The sequence below is a fragment of the Centruroides sculpturatus genome, unplaced genomic scaffold, assembly GCF_000671375.1.
Source record: "Centruroides sculpturatus isolate CEXI.00-Female unplaced genomic scaffold, Cexi_2.0 scaffold1579, whole genome shotgun sequence".
NCBI classification, from domain to species: Eukaryota; Metazoa; Arthropoda; class Arachnida; order Scorpiones; family Buthidae; genus Centruroides; species Centruroides sculpturatus.
Genome location: NW_019385771.1, coordinates 114,709 through 138,566, shown reverse-complemented (window position 1 = coordinate 138,566; position 23,858 = coordinate 114,709). Strand labels below are relative to the sequence as shown.

The following is a 23,858-nucleotide window of genomic DNA, read 5'->3' as shown; positions in this document are numbered from 1 at the left end:
GTTAATCGGGTCTTCCCAGCGCTATAATTTCCATGTCTGGCCTTATATTCTATCTGTCTTTGTCCTTTCTCGAGATTAAGGAATACCGAACAGACAGGCAAACGGACTGACAGACAGACAGGGTATGACAGTGGGAATTTATACGTCTACAATTTTTTTCAAAATGCAGCCTAATGAAAGTTTCAACATCACTGACGGTCTATCTGCCGTTGGGGATGCTTGCGAGGAGGAATTTTTGTGGGAAACTGTCTCCTATAATAAATTAGAGTCTTTAGTTTAAAACATTTGAGGTTTTGTCCAGTCTGGACTAAGGGAACTGCGTCTGAAACATAACGTTCCTGAATCGCTTGACACAACTAAAAACACATTCGATATACAGGTAACCCCCGTATAACACGGCACTTCTATAACACGGATTCACTCTAACACTGTTAGAGAATTGGGAACATCCCCCGTATAACACGGTGGTTTTATAGCACGGGTTCACTCAATCACGGTTCGGGAATTGGGTAAAACCCTCGTACAACATAAAATGTAATAAAGGGTGCGTTCTTTTATACTTCCGCGTAACTCCGCGCGAGCATTCTAATTGTTTTCGTGGCTACTTCGAATGCTCTTTCAACAAATAATTCATTTAATGGTTTAATTTTACAATTGGGACCCTCCTTTTACCTCTAAAAGCTCGTTTTAGAATTATAGATTCCTCTATCGCGATACTCTCGATAGTGCGGGCGCCGCCATCTTTCTTTCACCGTCGTTCCTAAATGCCTACAAACAGCAGCGCACTCCCGTTGCAGAGTGACCACTATTAACGAACACACCCAAAAACTGTTACCAGTTGATGATGCTCATGCTGAGATCATCATATAGGATGAATAATCCTCTGGTAAAATATTTACTTAAATAATAAATAAGTATTTTACCTATGAAAAAAATGAATAATAAATTCGATTTAAATAAGGATTTAATTAACAGCATGTTTCTTAATTTTTGGAACCTAACCCCCCTTTTCGCACTAATTCTTTGTTTCGTATAACACGGATTCGCATAACATGGCAATTTTTGGAACGTAACTCCCGTGTTATACGGGGGTTACCTGTAGTTACATAAAAATTAAAAATTTTGGATTGGATGAGAGGAAGGAATTGAGCCAGTACAATTCAGAGCAAGATCAGTAGCTTGCATTCAGGTTCACCTCAGACTAATATAGATCTGTTTTTACGTAAATTTAATATTTATTTTTAAATAAAATAATTATAAAACAGTAAACACCAAATATGTTTGTACAAATGTTTTTGTTTTGACAAGAAACGAATCCCACCAGTGGAAACTAAGAGCTTAAAATATATTTTTGTTATTTGTGCTTAATAAAGAGTAAAATCCTGATGTGATACCTCCCGTTATGCTGACCCCCTCCGGAAAAACCGAACCACCCGAGCGAGAGAGAAAATTGCTTTGTCTCTCTGTCAATTGTTAGGCCTACACAACATTAGTGTATGTAGAGTTGACATATTTTTGGAAGATCTATAAAATATATCAGAAATTGCTAAATTCCTTTTCTTCTACTGTCCTAATTACGCTTTTAAATTATGTATTAATTTATTAATTTGGTTTACATTCTTTGAAATTTGGCCTAATAAAAAAGCTTCCCCAATTAATTGGTGGTCCAATTAAACGAAACCGACTGTATTTCAGTACAAACATGAAATCAAAAAGTCCACATTTTGAAAGAAATGACAAAATCCGCATTGTTCCAGAAGCTTCCCGTTATTACAGCTAGGCAATTGAAAAGCTAAATAACGTGGCGCAATCTAGTGGGGATTCTGGTTCCTTTTTTTTTAGAACTGAGCTTACTTTTCCGTTGTTCAACCGAAATTCACCAAACCATGAAAAACTGTCATGCAACTGTCTGGCTTTATATTTCAGAAAACAACACCCAGAAATGTCAATATACTTTTTTAAGTATCAAATAGGCAAAAGTCAGCACTTTCGTTTTTTAAATATATCTTATCTCACATTTAATTATATTTCCCAAAATGTAATTCATGCAAAGAACAAGATTATACTGAGTAATTTTGCACCAAAATCGTCAAAATCTATCGCAGAAACTTTCTTTAAAAATTCAGACAAAAAAGTTTCAAACGTTACCCCTGTAGTTTGGGCTTCCCCAGGCAACTAAAAGCAAGCTGATAAAAATAGATTTTCAGCTATATTTTAGTGGCTCATCTTTGTAAAATAATTTCAATCCAAATGTATAATATCGCCAGATGGTAATAAAGTTTAAATTGTTAAAAATTATACATTTACTTATATATATAATATATGAATTTATACCTTTATATTGCTAAAATTCTCTGACTAAATGTAAAATTCAAATGACTGATATCATGAAAATAATTACATTCATTTCAATTGACTAATCTCTTAATACCAAGTACTCTAGCATATTATATTAAATAAGCATATTTACATGTTGAACTGAACTAACACTATTGGACATATAGACTAACAATATTACAAAAATATAAATAAACACAATATAAAGATTTTAGATTTAAAATAGTATCCTGAAGCGTAAAATTTACACAACCTCGAGATATTATGAAAAATAAATAGGATCACTAAAAACAACATCTCAACTAGATTTTAACTACTGATATTAAAATACTCCTGCGGTAACAAAATGTACAGATTCTTCTTATACTTTATTAACGAACTTAATTCACAGTTTTAACGTTGAAAAAATTGGCCTATCAAAAGCATATCATAAGTTGGCCTACAAGAGGATTCAATATTGGACGAAAGAATTTAATTTAAGAGAACAAAACATTCATTCAAGACATTCATGTTATACACAAATTTTAGCCATGCAGAACTTCTCAATGTGTTCACCATGCTGAAGATGTAAACCCAAATGCCAATGTGTTTTATGCCGACGTAATTCATTCTCTGTGATTCTTCTCGCATTCACCGTGAGATTGTCTTTAGTTCTTGCCAAATTCCCAATATGCTCTCAATAAACCACATTTTTAAGTGTTTCCTTTGTTTCGTTGCTTGCAGCTCCAAAAGTGCCACTATGGTGAGCGCTTTTACCATGTGTTTACTCAAATATTTTCTTCGTGACCCGAAATGTCACCATGCATTGCATTTCGACAGCCGTGAATATTAAATCGTTTCTTTAGACAACATTTAATATTTGTATTCTCTTATTTTTATTCATAAATAAATCCAATTTAATTTTTATAGAAGTATAATTTATTACAGTATGAAAATTATAACGAATTAAATTTAACAATTATTAGTTATTCGTACTTCTTCATTGTTTGAAGTTGATAGTTATTCGTTTGTGTTAAAGTTTCTTTCGAATTTCTTTTGTGAAATATCATTTTGAAAATAGAATTAAATGGCGCTTCTAGAAATAAATATAAAACGAAGGATGCGACGATAGAAATAAGTGTGATGAATATATTTAACATCCTCTGTAAAATAAAAAAAGGCAATTATAATTAATTTATTATTAAAATGTAATATGTGATAATATAATATAATATGTGAAATTCAAAGTGAAGAAGTATTTCATACTAAACCAACGTTAACAGTACAAATGGAAGTTAAGAGCCTTTCAGTAACAAAGTCATTGAAAGTCACTTAGTTACTGAAGCTTTGTTACTGACTTGTAGCAGTAATAAAGTAACATTCTGAGTTATAGAGCTTTGTTACTGCTAGAAATCCTCATTGAAATTAGAAATGCAGTACTTCAACGGAATCGACCATGCAAACGACTGGTTTTGTAGCCGAGACAGAAAAGTGCAATATGTTCCATTTTATTCGCTGTCGCTATATGACTGTTGCAATCAATAAACACCATTATAAAATAATAGGCGATTATTTTGTCGTAACTCCCCGTGCAAATCTCATATGTTTATTTAAGTGGAATGTGTTCACGTGGCGTCACAATTACGTTATCCAGGAAAATAATGGAAATGTTTCTCATTTCTTAAAAAATGACATATTTCACAAAACTGCTCATTTAGTAGCTGCCAGACTACCATTGGATAAACCCAATATCACTTTTGTATTCTATCACGAAACCACGCAAGAAGAAATGAAATGCACGCGAGTACTTCAGTATTTTCATACTGAAAATTAGAAATTTGAAAACTTTTGGGTATTTTTGAATCCCAATTACATATTTATTGCTCGTGTGGTGGCTATGCGATTCATCGCATAGCCACCACACGAGCAACAAACGATTTTTTTGTAACGCGACTAAAAGTCGCCTGTGTGAACATGCCCTAAGGCTTACATAATTAAATGGTAACATGATTATAATTCTACAAAAATCAGATAATGAGAGCTTTAGATAAAGGCATTTAAGTGATTACAATCGAAAACATAAAGAAAAACTTCAACACTCCGTATATTAAAATTCAGTCTGAGGAAGTACTGTAAATATGTTAGAAAATTATGATAAAAAATAGTATTATAAATTGTATAAAATATCTTATTATAGTATTGTCACAAATTGTTATGAATATTTAGTAAATAAATTTCTTACCAATGTCATGATCGAAAGATAAAAAGGTTTTCTAGTGCAAGTGATAATGTATACTATAATAAAGATATGTACTATATAGAGAGATACATTTAGACGACCCAATATTAAAAATACATCATGAGACAAAAACCTTTTAACTGCACCTACAATACATAAAAATGAATTAGTAAAATATATTATATAAACTTTTGATACTAATCAAGAAAATTCCTTACACTTAAGAACAAAAACAAGATAATATAACAGGTGAGAGTGTATAGGCAAGTTTTAGTGTTGTCAATCTGCATGTATAAAGCACTGCTTTCATTTAATGACTTTAATAAAGGTTTAAAACACAGTGACCAGTTCTATTTGTAAAGACAAACACATTGTACAGACTGAAGATGTCATGCATCGTGTTTTTGAAGATACTGTTATCAAGAAATATGATGCCATTAAAAGGAAATAAGTAAAAATTTGATGATCTTGAAATAATCATCAGAGTCCACGAGCAAGTGCGAATTAAATTAAATTGAAAGAAAGACAAATGTATATCAGGAAAATGTTTATCGGGCTGCAATTTGAAAAAAACTGTAGACTAATAACTTCTCACTATCTGCTGTCTGTCCGTCTTTCCTTAGGTTAGGTTAATCTCGAGAAATAACTTAGACGAAATCCGAGACCCAGTATGGAATGGAAATATACAGGAGGCTTCGATTAACAGTACAAGAACTTCCGATACCTTACTTCAATTCAAAAATTTTTTCTGGAAAGAGTTAGATAGATGACATGACATGACATTGCTAACAGAAAAGTATATTGTACTGTACACTACTAATTTGAAGTGAAGAGCGTATATTTTAAAATACGAAAATTAAAAATTGCAGCCCGGCATTGTGACAATGTCACAATAAAATATTGTTCGTTATTTAAAAATATAAAATATTTGAAGCATCAACTTGTTACATCGATCGAAAAAATCTTGTATGTTTAATGTATATGAGATCTAACTGAACATGTACCTCGTACTGTACACTACTAATTTGAAGTGAAGAGCGTATATTTTAAAATACGAAAATTAAAAATTGCAGCCCGGCATTGTGACAATGTCACAATAAAATATTGTTCGTTATTTAAAAATATAAAATATTTGAAGCATCAACTTGTTACATCGATCGAAAAAATCTTGTATGTTTAATGTATATGAGATCTAACTGAACATGTACCTCGTAAAATAAACTCTCGTACTATCTAAAGTTCTAAACCAAATATAAATTTTCGTACATCTAGCAAAACTATAATTATGAAATACAATCGATTCCGCTTAAAAGCACGGCATCGGGACCGGAGCTTTTCGTGGCTACTGAACGAACATCCCAATAAGTTATGCAATTGAGGTACGATATAACGAGTTATATTATTAAAGAGCTATGTCAACGCGTGTTCTCACTAATAAAACAAACATCTGAGCACAATAAAACCATTTTAAGGACAAGAAATTATTTCTGTACAAAAAATCATTGCAGTACAATCTAAAAAATTGGAAGATTATCTTTCCATAATTGACAGCTGATAAAGGAAACAGACGGAGGTCACGGATGGAAAAGCCAAAAATATCTAAATTCGTGTCTCTTTTGTATAGTTTTCTAAAAAAATAGTGTGTCAGCAGGACTAATAACCGAATCGACTGTATTAATGCGAAGAACTAATGACTCGGCGATGAGACTTACACAAAAGCTGTTCAAGAAATTTCATGCATCGTAAGTTGAGTAAAAGAAATAATTACACAACGGAATAACAACAAATAATTCGTTAGTAAAAAAATAAATATTATGCTGATAATCTTCGTTCTACTGTTTTTTAATATAAATATTTCCATATCATATTATAACTGTTAAAAGTTACTGATTAATTAATTAAATCTATGTCTGATATTAAATAATAATAAATTTTTAAATTTATAACTTAATCGCAACGGCTCTTCTGTACTAATGTACAAAACTTATGCATTAAATTTAAATGCTACTTACCTCCGCTTCCATTAGTAAATGAAATGCACATCCATATTTGGCCAGTTAACCATAGATAAGTTGAAAACGCTCTGAACAACAGAACTATACTTTCATTCTGCGATACCTCCGTTATATATCCGTGTAACCCGTATATTGAAAATAACATTGATGTAATTGAGCATATCCAAAATATGAAACTGGTTTTCTAAAATAAAAGATTAAATATACATTTAAACTTTCTTACAATTATGAGAAAAATTATTAAAAAAGAGAAAAAAGCAGGTGTTAGATAGATAATCGGTATTACTCTGTTGATAACAGAAAAACTATTATGTACAGGAGCAAGACACTACTAATTTGGGGTGGAGAGCATATTTTTTAAATTAAATAAATTTAAAAAGTATGATTAAAAAATTGAAGTTCGGCATTGTGACGATGTCATAATAAACGAGAAATATTTATTATGAGAAAATATATTGGTTTCCATATCTGTTCTCGTCTTTCATCTATGTAACTCCATATTCGAGATTAAGAAAAGACAGATGGACAGACAGGCGACAGTGGAAACTTACAATTTTTTTCAAATTGCACCCAATTGTAAAGAAATTTAAATACATTTATTACCCACCAGTTGTAAAGTAGATAATATCAGTGATGTTACTCACTTTTGGGGATTTTCGGATTTTTATCTTATGTTACTACTACCTACAAAAGGGCTACTTTCCCGTAGACTAAAAAGTATTCATGGAAAGCACCAGGCTTGGCAGATCGTACATGTGTTATGTTATTTTCGTCTATTAATTCCACCAAAATTTTTATATTGCAGAAATAGAGTTATTTTGATGTAGCTACTCATTATAAATATATTACTATTTAACTCTAGTTTTATGTACTGTACAGTACAGTGATACCCCGACTTACGCGAACCCGGAGTTACGCGATTTTCAAATCTCGTCGATTCGTCTTTTGTTTGAGCGCCACGCAACCCTCGATTACTCACTCCCCCACACTATCGTTTAGCTTATGTGTTCGGATGTGTCGCGCGGAATCCACACATAGCTACAATTTATTTTGTGTTATTTATTTCTGTGTTTGTTATATCTATGGAGACTCGAGAGACTCTACTATGTCATCCAAACGAAGTAGAACTAATTCTTCTGCATCAAACAAGAAAAAAAATCTTTATCTTTGGAATGTAAAGTTAACATTGGGTATGTTCGTAAAGTCGAACGAGTTAAGCCAGAATGAAGTCATCGTTATTCCTATTTCGTTAGACTTTTCGAACGATTCGTTACTAACGCGTTTAACTCGCTTGACTTTACGAACGTAGCCGTTATTAAAGACTTCGATACAAAAATGAAAATTTGTGAATTGGGAAAGAAGTTTGATCTATTGGAATTGTCGGTCAGAACAATTATAAAAGGCAAAGAAAAAATTCTCGAAGCTGCGAAATATGCTCATTCTTTAAATTCGAGCATCATTCGTAAACGTCATGGTATTATCGCTGAGATGGAAACAATGTTAAAATTATGGCGTAATAATCAAGTAAATGTAAAAAATTTTAAAATAATATAGGCCTAATTTGTTATACATATGTGTTATCTAAGATTTTATTAAACATTTTTTTCTAAATTATTGTTTTCTTTAGTCTCCGGCCCCAATTAAAAATTATTTGTATTTATTTATATGCGAAATTATACCCCGACTTACGCGGTTACCGCTCGGTCCCACCTATCGCGTAAGTTCGGGGTATTACTGTACTTTTCATTCTAGCTCCACATTTCAGCTAAATACATTTTTACCACTTAATTACTTTTTAAAAACCAGTGGCCAAGTGATTAAAACCACTGAACAATACTAATTAGTTTTTGGTTCTCTTCTAAACAATGAGAGATCAGTATGTATCTGATCTATGTCAATCGAAAAGACTTTTTATGAAAAACTGGCCATGTTAAAATCTGAAAACACCCAAATCTCGATATGGCCAACTCCGGTGTGAATCAGCAACTGGAACTTCCAGAGATCAGATTTATCCACACAACTACTAGTGGGCAATTTTATAAATGTGTGAAATTCAAACATTGTTTTCATGATATAATTCATAAAATAAAAATACACCCACCTTTTCGAATCTCATGATTTTACCTTCTGATAAAAGGTATCCAACCAGCAATCCCATGCAGTAACTACTTAGATGTATGGTATACGGTTTGCATTGAATGTGTTCGAGATATCTCAATGTTTTCCTTAAAAAATGAAGATACTTTAAGGTAAGTATTTGTAATATTAATTAACAATAAACTATTAATTACAATAGCGTACTCTATGTCCAAAGAATATCCAAATGTGTTCGAGCAATCAGAAATTATGAGAATTGCAATGTTCATTGCAAATCCGATTAAACTAAGTAAGATCATCGTTATAATTCCAAATGTTTGCCACCTGTAAATAAATAATACTGTAATATAATATTAACGTTTTAAATTATAATTTTCTAGATTCTTTGCAGTGGGTAAATCATTTTCGGTAAACAATGAGTGTGTTGCCTGTTAAAGCGACTTTAATACAGCCGGACAAGTAAACGAATTACACAGTTCGTTGCAAATTGTAACGGACTATGTCATTAGTTTTCTTATCCACTTGTATTAAAGCCGCTTTACCTGACAATGTGACCAACACCACAGAATATTCGTGAAAACATCGCATTGAAGGTATATGAGCACTTATCACCACATACAATTTGCCAAATGATGTCTCCCAAGTGGAGTTTCCTAGGTTCTCTTCACGTTCCTAACACAAAATCGAGTTAATTTGTAATAAAAATCCTCCGTGGTAAAACTCACTTTGGTACATCACCCATACGTTGGGCTTATGTTATTAAACATTTCGTAAACATCGGATTGATGGTATAACTGTATTACTGTTATACCATCACTCCGATCCAGATAAAAAGATATGAATTTCAGTTATTCATTTAGAAACATTTCGAAATGTAGCACTGTTATTACTACAAAATATGTTATATAATCGAATCTTCATAAAGGCCACATGTAAACTGCGGCCGTTTTTTCATGAATGTCGAACAAAACTACTTACAAAATTATTTCTAACGAACAATCATATTTTTATCTCCTCACCAGTGGCCTGTATTCATACTGTATACGGTGTAAAAGACAATACATTCGAATTATAATCAATTCGTTTTTCTTACCTGTCAAGTATAAATAATATGGGTGCAGTTATAATATTTAATTGGAATATTGCATTCATAATCCACATGTGGAGAATTACCTGCAAGAAAGATAAACTATACATTACTGATTTATCTTAGACATAAGAATAATATTCAGTTTAAGCTTATTTTCATTTACCAATGGTTGAATTTTATAGAAATTCGATATATGTAAAACGTATTTCCATATATTCTCTTCAATTGCACCTACATGTTCCTGTAGAAAATGCGAATGGGGACCATCACAAAAAATTGGTAATATAATAGCAATTGCCGAAGCACATAGCACTGGAAACGTTAATCTAAAACATAAAAATTAAAGAAATACGCAATAAAATTTATCTTTAAACCATAAAATAAGTCTGTAAAAACAAATGATTTTTCTAACCTGATGAATCTCTTCACAACAAACATAATATAGTAGAAAATAGAATGCTTCACATTATTTCTTCGTAGGTAAAGTGATAGAAATCCGCTATGTAGAAAATAGAAAACATATTATACTCTCAAGTTTGGCACGCCTCTGTTTACGAACAATTCTGTTAATCACGTAATACATATGACATACACGAATCCTCATTTAAAGGTGCTTAACTTAAATTAAATAATAAAAATTTAATAATATATTATTATTATTTATTAATTAATACTTGCCGGATTGATAAGAAATTCAGTAGTATTGAATTCCTTATAACTCTGGCAATTTTTGTACAATCCAGATGAAATTTTGTTTTGTTTATCTTTATGTTACAACAGGTAAGGAAAACTATTTCATCTATTGAAATATTGGCAACTCTTCTTGAAATCGCTACTATTCTCAAATCTACAGTCACTACTTTTTAATAAAAAGAATTGTGTCATGCTTGACATGGAAATTTCAAGTTTTATATATTATAATATTGAATGCATATGTAAGCATTTTTATACATAAAATAATGATAAAAGGATAAAATAAGACTTTTTTTTCGGATTCGGGAACAGATTAATCCATTTCATATTGTTTATTATCGAAAAATTTGTTTGGTTTTAGAACAAATCTAATTTCGAACAACTTTTAGGAACGAATTAAGTTTGAAAACCGAGGTTTGACCGTAATTACTTACAGAAAACCTCCAATAAAACAAGTTTATATAATATGGATTCGTATATAACTGCGAAAAAATTGCGATCCTATTCGTATAAACACGCTAAAAGAGATTCATATCATACGGTAAAACGTCATCGCCGACTCGTGTCGCGACAGGATTGGTCGAAACTAGCCAATAGCGAATATTGCACAAACCGTTGAGTTTAAACAAGCAGCGGACCTACTAAAAACCATTTATTATTTAACGGCCATAAAAATTATATTTATATTAATGATGTCTCCAAAGTTCAGCGAATTTTTCGCAGAAAAATAATTTATCAGGAAACGCGCCCCCTCCATTCGATGCGCCACTCGGCGATGAAAACAAGCTTAAGCAATAGCGTCGTCAAACGGTAAGTAATCCTACATCTTTTTGTTTATAGCATAGTTTATATGGATTATTACCAAGAAATTATACGTGTTTTGGAAATATTGAGTCAAATTAGTCTAGAATCGATTAATTTTATGGAAGAAAACCTTTCAAACAGCCATAGTCCGTAAACTGCTCACGTGCTGGGCTGTGATTGTTTCATGTATTTAAGTGACTCGTAAAACACGAATTCAGATATAACGGAATGTATCTACCGTATTATGGGGTGGTCTACTGTATTTAAGAATAGGTTCAGAAATTTGAATAATTGCATTATGTTTCTCAACTTACCTATTTTATGTTCTGATATTAGCGAGGTTGCTTACAAGATAGGTGAGCGCCGCTTACAAGATAGCGGCACTCGACGTTCGGCGTTCACGTTTGAGAGATAAAAACTTCGGCCGCAACCTCTCTACTATGATATTATAAAGAAAATTTAGGTTCCTGCTTTTTTTTTATTATAATAAAAGTATTCCTATAAAAATTCCAGTAAACCCTTTATCTTTATATATTATTATCGACTGAAATAGAAAATTAATATTTTAGCATCCTGATTTAATAAAATTCAATGTGTTTAAAGCGTTTAAACCCTGATTTGGTGAGTTGTAACGTATGCAGTAAAAATCTATCTATATTAGTAGAGGAAGGAAATGTAATAGTGTATAAGAATTTAACAGAATCGAAAATATATTTTAGGTGGCCTGCATATTGTTTACTTAAATATTGCAGTTCTTCTATTGATATTTGGTTAACTCCTATAAAAGAAATATGTCTATTTTTAAATCTAAAATTTATGTCTATTTTTAAATCTAAAATTATATCCTAATGAATAAGTGATTTGAATGTTACACCACAAAACTAAGATAATTAAAGAGTGGGTCAATTTAATTGGCATATTGAAGAGATTGAAGTACAGGCAACAAAACTCAAGCGCAATCTGTCAAGAAAGAGTGCCTTCCGCGAAGACTTTCTACGGCAGACTAGCCCCTATTCAGGTGTTACATACACAAAAAAAATTCCGAAAACATCCAGGCGGCAATATGCGAACCCACGATCAACAAGGGAGTTTTATCCACTCGACCAATGATAAGACGGATAAGAAAATTGAATGCAGTAATGAGTTTTTAATAAGAATAAGCGAAACGTGCAATCAGTATACAATATTTTATATTATTCAATAAAAAGAAAATATTGCGTAGCTCAATTTTTAATTAATTTTTATTTATTATAGTTTAATGCCATTTGTACAGTACCTAAGTTCACTCAACTCTTATTTGCTGTGTTTTTAAAGTACGTGTGTTTTTACGTAAACAATTGTGAAATATTTCATAAAAGCTGGAGAAGTTTCTAAAGATTAAAACATTGGATAAAGTTTGTGAGAAATGCTGGGTCCTAATCAAACTCACATCTTAGTGCTCATTCTGGAGTGCGTGGTGCTTGATCTCGAAAAAAGACAAGTATTATGTCTTAATTCTTAACAGCAGTTCCTGTAAGCAGACAGATGGAGTCAGTTTAAGTCTGATAAATAATAGAACTATCATTGTCCCTTATTCAAATTTGTAACATTTGTCACAACTTTCACATTGTCGTATAGATTTACACTATATTTTACAGACTTCGAATGCACTAAAGTTTTTGCTTTAAGTTCAATTGAAAATTTAATATATAATTGTCCTCGAAAATATACCAGATTTCGAGTTGTATACGAAAATAAGATTCATATTTTTTAAGAAATAGCAATTGGCTAACTGTTGAACAACGGAGTTTATAAGGCCTGTTTGATCGCGGTTTCATATTTTTAAAAATTAATATTATGGTGGGCACTCGAATGAAAGAAATCGTTCATGTGGATAACCAACATTTAAGAATAAACACTTCCATTTTCAGTTTACATTCTCACCTTTTCCAGTACCGAAAATAAACTATTAAATGCAATTGATACACTCTCCAGTATTAGAAGACAATCTGAAAATGTTTTTGTATTTGAGTGCTTCTATGTATAGAGCAGCATTATCTATAATCAGGTGCAGCGATTGATATTTCCAACTTTATGTAAAATTGTTCTAACGAAAGTCTTAAATTTCTTATCTGGCCTATACAGTCGACCCCCATAACACTGTTGATTATTCCGTTTTATATGAATTCCATGTTGTACGAGTCACTTAGATTTTACAAATACGTGTGCCGGGCTGTGAACGGCTCACGTATTTGTAAAATCTAAGTGACTCGTACAACATGGAATTCATATAAAACGGAATAATCAACAGTGTTATAGGGGGGTCGACTGTACTCTGTTTTACAGTGTATTCAATTAAAAACTGCAGAGAATATTGTCGCGGAGTGTAAATACAACGATCAAACAGTTCTTATAAACTCCCTTGTTCAACAGTTAGCCATTATTGTGCTATAAACAAACTTCAAATTATGCAACTTACAAATTAAAACAAACCAAGTTTCTAGAATTTTATATAAAATTTACTGAAATGATAGAAAACGAAAAGACTAAATTAATTACCTGAAGAAAAAGAATGATTCGATAATTACAGCTCCATTCACTAACGCCGCAACATCAATAGCCGAAACCATTTGGAAAAAATGTCGAATATTTCCTAAAATTATATTTAAATAAAAATATATAGTATAAAATGTAATTATAAATACTGTACTTGTAAAATGTTTCGAATTTACGTGTATATATTTAAATTTATAAACATTATAATTTGAATTTATTAAAATTGAAATGTAAATTATTTGTATTATTCTTTTAACAATAAAAATATGAAAAGCTCATCTAAGCACAGTGTTCATCAAGATAATGAAAATTTGTAATGGCTAGGTAATGTACAGTACTGTGAATTTTTCAGAAAATAGTTCAATGATAATATAAAAAAATTATACATCACAAAGTTCGACATAATGTTTAATTCATAGAAATAGATTTGTATATGAATTAATAGATAAGAGCACTCTACACATTGGCAAAAGGATATGTCGTGAAGGGCTTTCTATGAGAAACTAACCCCTTCTTAGGTGTTAGGCTCGTGAAGAAAATTCCTCGTGGCCAGTCCGTTAATGAGGCGCAAATCTGCAATCAACTACCAATGTTCATTGGTTTTACCACTCAATCACTCTGTTTCTTCCACTGAGGCTTATAGGAATGGATGAAGTAGAAAGACTGGAAAATGGGATAAAATAATCCCTTCTCAGTGTTTTGTGATTAAAATATATATTGTAAAACATTTAGATTTTAATTGAATTAGTACTATTTAATAGAGATAAATAAAGGATAATACTGTGTACGAACACTTGAAATAATTCTAAGAATAAAGTAGTTAGCTAATCTAACCAATTGCATAATAAAGTATTTGTTTACCCTCAACAGACTGCTGATTGAAGCGGTGATTTTCAACATCTCTTGTCCACTTAAGCTTTTTATGCAAATCAAAGAAAAGAAAAAACAAAATTTATTGTGTTATAACCCTACTGAAAGCAAAAGAGTTTCGTATTCTACTTCTTGAGACCGGCGAGAGTTTATTTCCGCGACGATTTTCATTGTATTATTCAAATTTACAGAATAATTTTAAAAATTAATTTGGACGAAAGGTCTTTGACACTAAAGATAAGAACAAATTTCGTAGAAAAAGAAACATTTAAAACGCGTTTATTATGAAAATAAAGCATGTTCTTCGTTAAACATTGAAATTCGCTTAAAGCGCTTGTCCTCAATTGCTCATTCCTCAGAGCAAACAATTCTTTGTTTACTCCTGAGGAACGAAAATATTTTATTGTGTAAAATTATTTTTTTTATACAGTTGACGCTAGCTTATATCAGTTTAGATTTACGTACGATATAGAAAAAATATATACGTAAATGTATAAACTAGTGAATATGTCCAATAGGAACATTATACAAGTAAAAACAGATTACATTATTTATTCTCCTAAAGATAAATTAAGTAAATAGTGTTTCCTACGCTTTCCATTTCTTACCTGTTGAAGGAAAATAGCACAGAATGGTTAACACATGAGAATAAATCAACCCACTCATTAGTATAAATTTCCAGCCGGATATCCATTTTGTTTCTTCTTTTATTTTGACATGAGCAAGTTCCTGTATAGATGCATTAAGTGAGACAGACAGAAAATTATTCAAACTCTTCACTGAAAATACAAAATATATAAATAAGTAAAACAATATATTATTATTCAAATTTCAAAAGTTTATTGAAAAATTTTTAAAATTATTTTAGTTATTTTAAATTTAAAAATATGATGCTATGCGATCGTAAAGTCTCTCCCCAATGGGCGTGGAAATAAGTGGTGTTTCCAGGAACGAAATAATTAAGTCACATGCATACCACGCGTCCAAGAAGTTGAAGTAAGTTATGACATTACCACTCGGCTGAGCCACACAAATATGCCCACTGCGGGGGGACTTTACGATTGTAATGTACTGTACAACCTTAAATATTTCCAAGAAAGAAAATAAATTAAGACACATATTTTTAAACTTTGTCTGTCGTGCAGGCATTCATCACAAGAGGATTTTTAAACGATAGTTGAAAAATTTTACGATGTAAAAATATGCCTTAAATGTCAGTGTGATAAATAAAAATTAAAATACGTTATGAATTTAAATAAATATATTTTATATATTCTACATCTTACCTTTATCTGTGAAATGTAAATTTTTCATTGTTCTAAGTAAATTATCTGCGACAGTTGAAAGCAGTACCAAAATGAAGAATGATCCAACAATCGATCTGTAGAAACATATCAATATATACAGTACAACTAGTAATAATTTATATTAATGTTTATAACAATTCTAAACACTTTCAGACGTTCACGGCCTTTAAATTTTTACAGGCCGTGAACGTCGGCCGAATGCGCTTTTATATCAGTGTAGAACATTCATTAAGGATTTCTTAGGAAATTAGGGACATTCTAGTAACTTTATGTTATAAATTATGAATTTACTTCAGTTAATAATTACATGAAAAGATTTGGATAGCTGATATAAGTATCATTTACCAGAAAACGAGACTTATAACGTCGGGGTGCATATCCCAAATTAAGAACCATTCTAATAGTTTATGGCATTACAGAAATAATAAACAATAGATTAGTTATATCATGTAAATACAACCAACTTTTTTATGAAAAGCTAATTTACACAATCACAAAATATTAGTTTTGAGATAATAAACACTTGGTGAATTCTTCTTTGTTTAAGGTATTGGATATTGTTTGTAATATTTAAATTAAACCTTTCACACTAAATAAATTACTTTTATAATCAAAAAGATATGAAAAATATCCAAAATAGTAGTTTTTTTTAATCTTTTCACGTCACCAAAAGACTCACAGTAGGCTAAGAAACAAAATTCATTGCATGGGTCTGCAAGTAAGTCCTCCTCTGGCTATTGAATAAATCAAATATTTAATAAGTGATGAAGATAACAAAATATATTTTTATATAAATATAACTATCACTTATTGAATATTTCATTTATTCAATAGTGTGAAGAGGTTTGTTTGACGGAATAAGATAATGCAACACATGGACTATCTGTCAAGGGAGGAAGAATACTTGCCAGGAAAGGGCGCGTTTGAAAATTCTAACCGGTGTTACCGATAACTGCTGGTTCTACGGTTAGAATTTAGCCAGAGCGTTTAGAACATATAACCTGAATAACCAACCGCGTTTAAAAATCGCAATTATGAGGTCACCGATTTTTCTGAGGTAATTACCGCAGTAACCACGGTGACAAAGTAACCGGTTGCAGCGGTTGTCTTGAATTTCAAGATGGAAACATAACGTATCGAGTGGCGAATGTGCCCGTGATATTAAAAATTCATAAGAAAGAAAACATATTTCCAGCAGCACAAAGCGACCAAGAACAGAAAGCCATGTCGTCCCAAATTTCAGATAGGGCAGGACAGCGCTGTCTCTGACCAGTAAATGCTGTGAAATTATTGATTTCACAGTATAAAGTAAACGAAGATAAATTTTCCTCCGCTACTTGTCCTTAATTAGCTGTTAGATATGTGAAGTAAACCTGAAGAACTTCATGTGGTCAGACACGAACCACCAACCATCTACCAGTGTTCAGTGGTCGCAGTTCAGCATACACTTCGTTACTACTAATGGACTTGTCTAAAGAGGACATATATACGCTGAATTGTATAATGAAATTTGGAAATATATTTCTGTTGTAGGTCTTTTAATGACAAAACATAAAAAAAATATTATTTCGGATATTCGTCATATCTTGTTGTGTTAATTGTAAAAGTTCTTTAGCCAGTTAGAAAAAATTGAATTACTATTGCATAATTAAAAATTTTTTATCAGCAATATTATAAATGTAATAATTAAATTAAATTATTTAAAATTAATCATTTAGTATAAGGATTAATTATACTTTCTGCTATAGAAATGTAAACAATACACAATACACTAGAATGTAGCTTACAAGCAAATTATTTGGGATGTAGAATAAATTCGCTTTTCATTTAGCTCTGCACATCCTTCCACGATTAATACATCATTTCCGATTACTGTAAACAAAAAATTATGATAAAAGTAAATGAAAACATATTATAACGTTAATATAAAACGTGTCTTTTATTTGATAAAAATAATATAAAGTCGATTCAACTATTTTTAGTTTGACGTTGAGAAAGGGTAAATTCCAAGAACGAAAAGTATAACTTGTAATATATTTTATATATTCTTATCTAAATTATTTTTCATTTGCCGCTTTTCTTTGAATTAGTACCCGGCCCTTATTCATTTGCATAGATTAAAATTATGGGCGCTTATTCGAGACTTGTTTCAGAACTATAGTACAAATGTCAGCTTTAAGTAAAATACAATGGAAAGTACTTCAGGTCACCTATCGCTAACTCATAAAATCCGTATTATAATCTATAAAAACTCCGCGTATTCTGTGTCATTTACAGTTATTTAATTAGCTTAAAATTCAGATGAATATTTTCTCCTTTTTATGGCTCAAGACTACACTCAATATCTTCTGTGAGTTGTAGACAGCGTTGGAAATCATCCAGACCTTGACAAAATGCCTCATTAAATCATGAAGAAATCTCATGCCCCAGTGAATGATATTTTTGCGTTTATAAGGACGGCGGTTCCTCACGAGTATTCAAAGGTCGTTTTCCACCGGAACGGAATTGCTGCAGAAAATATACGGACAGTACCAAAGCGTAGAAGCATACAGCAATGTCCATAAATATACTCTTTACATCCGACTTCAAGAGATTCATTCTGACAAACAAACGATATAACGAAGAATACTAAACCTTTATTTTTAACAATTTCATTCTCAAAAGATGCAGACAATCCAAATGCATTTCGCCTTTACAATTAGGCCTCATCAGTGGATAGGCCTCACTAGTATTCTTCGTTATATCGTTTGTTTGTCAGAATAAATATCTCGAAGTGGGATGTAAAGAGTATATTTACTTGTTTTAATCTGAAAATGAATTTTTCAGAGTATACAATTTTTAATGTTATTAAACATGTTTTATTTTTCCAAAACAGAGGGCTCAGAGAGATAGGGAACACAGTTGAATGTACTCCACTCTATACGTGTAAGATCTGATAACTATGATCAGTGTTTAGAAAGGACACCTGCTTCCCACAGGCAGTGCGATAGTGTCTTTCAAGACTGCCAAATTTATATTTCTTCGAACCACCACAAGTTTTAAATGACCCAGCACCAAAACTCATACGCAATATAATTTGGAAAACAAGTATCCAAGCAATAGAAATCACAGTGCAATCGGTGAAATATAGTCTCAAACTTTGCGCACCATCCAATATGCGAAAACTCCATGTTGCTTCAAAATATTTGATACAAAGCATTGCAACTATTGTAGTTTCAGTATAATAGTATTGAGAATTTTTTCGAATATCTAGTCTATCATGGAACATGCCACACGCCCATCAGAACTAGCTTCTTCATTGAAGAATAGTACAAGAATAAATATGGTAGTTATTCTACACAAGACTGTAACTTTAAATTAAGCGACTACAGTAAAATCTGATGAAATAACGTGTTTTCCGTAGTCCAAATGCAATAGTTATGCATGTCATCGAAATGAAAACGATTTATCATTCCACAGAATCTTCTATAACAATGTAATAATCATTTTCATTCTCGCAGTAAACCTTTTGGGTTCACGAAATTCTCCGAATTCTTAACTGTCTTATGGGTAATTTCTATGCCTTCCAACTCATAATCGGGATAACCTTTCTGGCATTAAACTACAGATGGCTATACTGATCTTATATAGATAATAATGAACTAATTTTTCAGGACTTTCCCATACAGGATACAACTACTGTGACACTGCCTGCGAATTACCAGAAGATGCAACGTTATTCGTTCATTGACTCTTCAACAACAGCAGGTGGTTTTACTTTCCCGGCTGTTATGTACAGTACATTACAAGAGGAAGTAATGGAATTGTGTCAAATTTGATCCTCCGAGTTCTTTGCAAATCTCCGCGTTTTGAGATCCTTAACCCAAAAACATTAAAATACGGCTAAAATATTTCGTGGATATGCATATATGAATGCGTGTATGTGTGTGTGTTGGTGTCTATTTTGTTTAATATGTCAAGACAGAATAAAGAAAAACGAAATTTCATACACTAGCTTCTATATAAGGGGCACTGATGCTATAGGTTAAATTTTGATTGTAAAAGGTTAAGGGAATGGAGAAATAGAGGGTCGTGAGGTGTTATATCTCGCGAGAGGTCAGACTTAAAGGTTTTAGTTGTTGTTAGCATTTACAGTGTTTTATAAAACTCACTTGTACCCTCAAAATTAAATCTTTTGCTACTTTATAATAATTAAAAATATATAATTTTCTTATATAACAAAATCTCATAACAGATGGCACCAAATACAATTTTATTTATTTAATTTTATTAATAATACAAATGTTTTTAAAATAAAATGTCATAAAAGCAGGAAAAGTTACGCAACTTATTGTTAGATATTTTACTTGTAGAACATGGTTGTAGCTTGTGCGTTTATGCAAATGAAACTGGTTTATTGTTGCTTACAGTGCCAAAAGTGCCATAATGGCACATTCCGAATAGATTTTTATGGAATTAACATTCGCGTGTTGTTAATAAATGTAACCTTACTAGAGTTGTTAGCATTTCGACTTGCATTTTATTTAATGTTATCTGTAGATAGAATTAAATAGAAATATTTATTTCTACATTGTTCTACTTTATAACAGTGATAATTTATTTCTATTTTTTACGTGATATTTATAGACAAAAGTAAAAAGCAAATGCTTAAACAGTAAAAGAAGCTATAACAGTAAACCAAACATTTATATAAGCGAATGTATGAACTTACCCCATGTTAGAATTTTCTGCAAGTCATCCTTGGAACAGGTATTTGGAATGCAAACATCAATATAAAACTGTAAATCTTCCTTGAGAATTGCTTTTATTTGAGAAAACTTAAATGGTTCCTGAAATAAATTGTTTAGTTCAATCATAGCATGTTACTATATTAAAACAGAAACTTAATAGAATAGCCAATAAAATTTAGAATCACTTACTATAATTTTGCAAGAAATCTTTCTGGAATATTAATAAATAAATTTTCATGAAACAGTCATTTGTGTACGTTTCCGGAATATATCATGAATCGTATAACCGCAAAATTCTTAATTGTAATATGACTAAATTAGTATTACTTAATTAATTAAAATATAATGTTGATATAAATTCAGATAATCGAAAGATTTGATGCAAAAGCAAAAAACTTATTTTATTTTTTTAAATTTCTGGAAATATCCCACTAATTTAGGAATTTGATCTGTATTTTTTGACATATTGCGCATAACTAATGATATTACAGTTTGGTAGGCCAGGCAAGGAGAAAAGTTAAAGCCATGAGTGTTGAAATTATACCTGTTTTAAGGTGCGTAGAAATTGAATTAACATGTTCTTGCCGAAGGATCTTAATTAGAATACATTTTTACTAATCTGAAAACAACTGTCAAATACAATTCTAACATTCTTTATACATAAAACAAAACATATTTTAAAAAGTTGCAGATTTAAAACATCGTAGAATCAACTCTGATTTCCACGAATATTGTACAACAAATGTTTATAATATTGATCAGAATAATATAAAAATTTTACACAGAGAAAAAGAAGTATATAATAGGAAATTCAAAGAAAGCATGGAATCTTTAAAAACAAAACTTGTATAAATAAAACTTTGAGTATAAAAATAAATGAAAACTGGTTTAGAGTATTATAAATAGATTTTCAAAAATTGGAAGTATTTTAAACTTGAAGAAGAAAATAAATTGTAAGTATAATTGCATACGCATTAAATTTTGAAGAAAAAAAATGGAATAAGAGGGATTTCGAGAAATTTATTAAAAATTACTTCTTGGTTTTAAAACATATTAATCATCATAATCTAGAATATTAAGGTATGATAAGAAAAATTACTGATCAATTATTGGGTTATTGATTGACCACAAAACTGCCTGTGAATATGCTAATTAGCACGGTACTAAGCAGATAAAGCAAAGAGACGTTATAAGGGGACATCTACGAGGATACACGTGTTTGTGCTACGAAGTTTTATTAGATTTTATCAATAAAAAAAACAAGTAAGTCATCTTTATTTTAATTAAGAAGCTTATCATAATGGTTTAACTTATTGTGAATTTCTAACAAATGGCAGAATTTGGAACTTAAAATTTGCTTCTTCGCCCTATTCCTTTTTGAGAGAGATATGAAAGGACATTTACAACACAAGTATAAAATTACACAAACAGGTACGTTAGTTAGTAACATATTTGTATAAATAGTACTGTGTAAAAGACCTGGTAAAGATATCGTTTTTTTAAAAACCAAATAGTTGACAAAATTCTCTAATAGCTGTAAACTTACCCTTCAACTGTGTGAAATATGGTTGTCCAAAAGGAAGAATACGTGAAAGTATGTGAATAGTGTTTATATACAGCTAATGTCTACAAACGTGTTGTAATAATCAGTATTGTAATTGCAGCTTTAAATAAAAATTTTTTAATTAATGTTATCCAAGGTATCTAAGATGGCGGCGCTTCCAGTCGCCATTTTGTTTGCGCATGCACGTGTGCAAACAAGATGGCGACCGTCTACATTAACCGTTTTAGCCATTTTGAAAACGATTTTTGAATGCGTAGTTAACTAAATAAATACCCGCGAATTCGGTAATTACAAACTATGAATTTTTTTTAAATTGGGCATTATTACTAAAAATAAATTATGTCAAACTATAAATTTACTTGCGTTCAATTTAAATGTTTCCCTTTTTTCCCACTTTTGGTTATAACCGAAGTCGATTCTGTCATACTATTCGACGTTCTTTTTTTACTCCGATTCTTATCAGTTTTGTCAGATGTCTTGTTTTTTTGTTCGGCCGCATTTTCTTTCTTCTTATTTTTATTAACAAGAGCAGCAGGCACAGTCTCAGGCTCTTTCCATAATGGTAATCTTCCGGATCCGGGATATATTTTACTTAAATGTTGTACAAAAATGTAGAAACGTTCACCTGGTTTTTTGGGAGTACATGTACGAATCTGATAGGTCTTCTGTGTAATGTTTCGGTAGGGTTTTTTTTTTTTTTTGTTTTTCAAGTATCCTCATAATCTTTCTATGTTTTGGGTATGATCCCGTTTTCGGGTTTACGAAATTCTCCGAATGCTTAACTGTCTTATGGGTAATTTCTATGCCTTCCAAGTCATTTATATGGTTGTATCCTTTCCATTCATCTGTCGAAACTGTGCTGCCTGAATTTACAAATTTACAGATGATCCAATTAAGCCTAATTTCCGACCTATCGTTTACTTGACATATAAAACAGCTTTTATCTTCTCGGCATATTCCGCCTACTACCAACTTTGTGCTTTTAAGTTTACGGCCTTTTTCGTATTTGCGCTTACAGATAACGGTCTCGTCTATTTCGACGGTTTCATTCGGACCTCTAATTTTAAATGATAGGATATTGTGCAAAGCGAATAGCATCACGAATCGGACATGGTTCGACTAGTGGACGGTGGCCTTCTTAGAAATTCCGGTAGCATTAGCTGATGTAGTTGTTGAGCATTCCAATGCTAGATAATGCCTGGAGTAACATATTGCCATATAAACGGCAATATGTTACTCCAGGGAATTTTACCGAATTTACCTTTAAAGTACCATCAAATGCTTAACTGTTGTTCCAGCATTTTTGACATCTCAGTGCACAGGATTTTCTATCATTACGATAAACTACTTTGCAAGGTTTTGAACATTTCGTAAATACATCGAAAACATGCTGCAATCCTAGTTTTACTGCAAATTTGAACCCTTTATCGATTCTGGGATACAAACCCAATTCAAAATACTCATATTCGAGAAGACGGAAAAATCGTGAAAGGTGCATCCCAGCCAAAACTCTTCAGAGTTAATGTCGAAATTACTCATTTGGAATAAACTGTTATAAAGAATATCCAACAAAATAAATGTTAATCTTTTAAAAGTGT

General features: G+C 31.3%; 2 protein-coding genes across 2 annotated transcripts in view; one reads left to right on the top strand and one right to left on the bottom strand.

The window, feature by feature from the left end:
• Positions 1-3,271: 3,271 nt before the first annotated feature.
• On the bottom strand, positions 3,272-10,250 carry LOC111642003. Its single transcript, XM_023388259.1, has 8 exons — positions 10,170-10,250; positions 9,921-10,083; positions 9,761-9,840; positions 8,872-8,991; positions 8,672-8,795; positions 6,568-6,754; positions 4,559-4,701; positions 3,272-3,479 (listed from the first exon to the last, which is right to left on the bottom strand). Exons 1-8 carry the CDS (start codon positions 10,193-10,195, stop codon positions 3,303-3,305), a joined length of 1,020 nt encoding a protein of 339 aa, XP_023244027.1. The 5' UTR covers positions 10,196-10,250; the 3' UTR covers positions 3,272-3,302.
• An 11,641-nt stretch (positions 10,251-21,891) lies between these two features.
• LOC111642009 (trypsin-3-like) overlaps positions 21,892-23,858 on the top strand; it is a 31,978-nt gene continuing 30,011 nt past the window's right edge. Inside the window, exons 1-2 of the mRNA XM_023388265.1 lie at positions 21,892-21,959; positions 22,034-22,127. Coding sequence (XP_023244033.1) covers positions 22,085-22,127 — 43 coding nt within the window. The 5' untranslated portion in view covers positions 21,892-21,959; positions 22,034-22,084. The remainder of the gene's footprint in view (positions 21,960-22,033; positions 22,128-23,858) is intronic.

Excerpts from the sequence above, each read along its gene's own strand:
- LOC111642003 (XM_023388259.1), bottom strand. The coding sequence starts at position 10,195 with ATGTTTGTTGTGAAGAGATTCATCAG. Across the intron at positions 8,796-8,871 it reads GGATATTCTTTGGACATAGA|GAAAACATTGAGATATCTCG; the intron begins GTACGCTATTGT and ends TCATTTTTTAAG. Across the intron at positions 3,480-4,558 it reads ATCTTTCGATCATGACATTG|AGGATGTTAAATATATTCAT; the intron begins GTAAGAAATTTA and ends TTTATTTTACAG.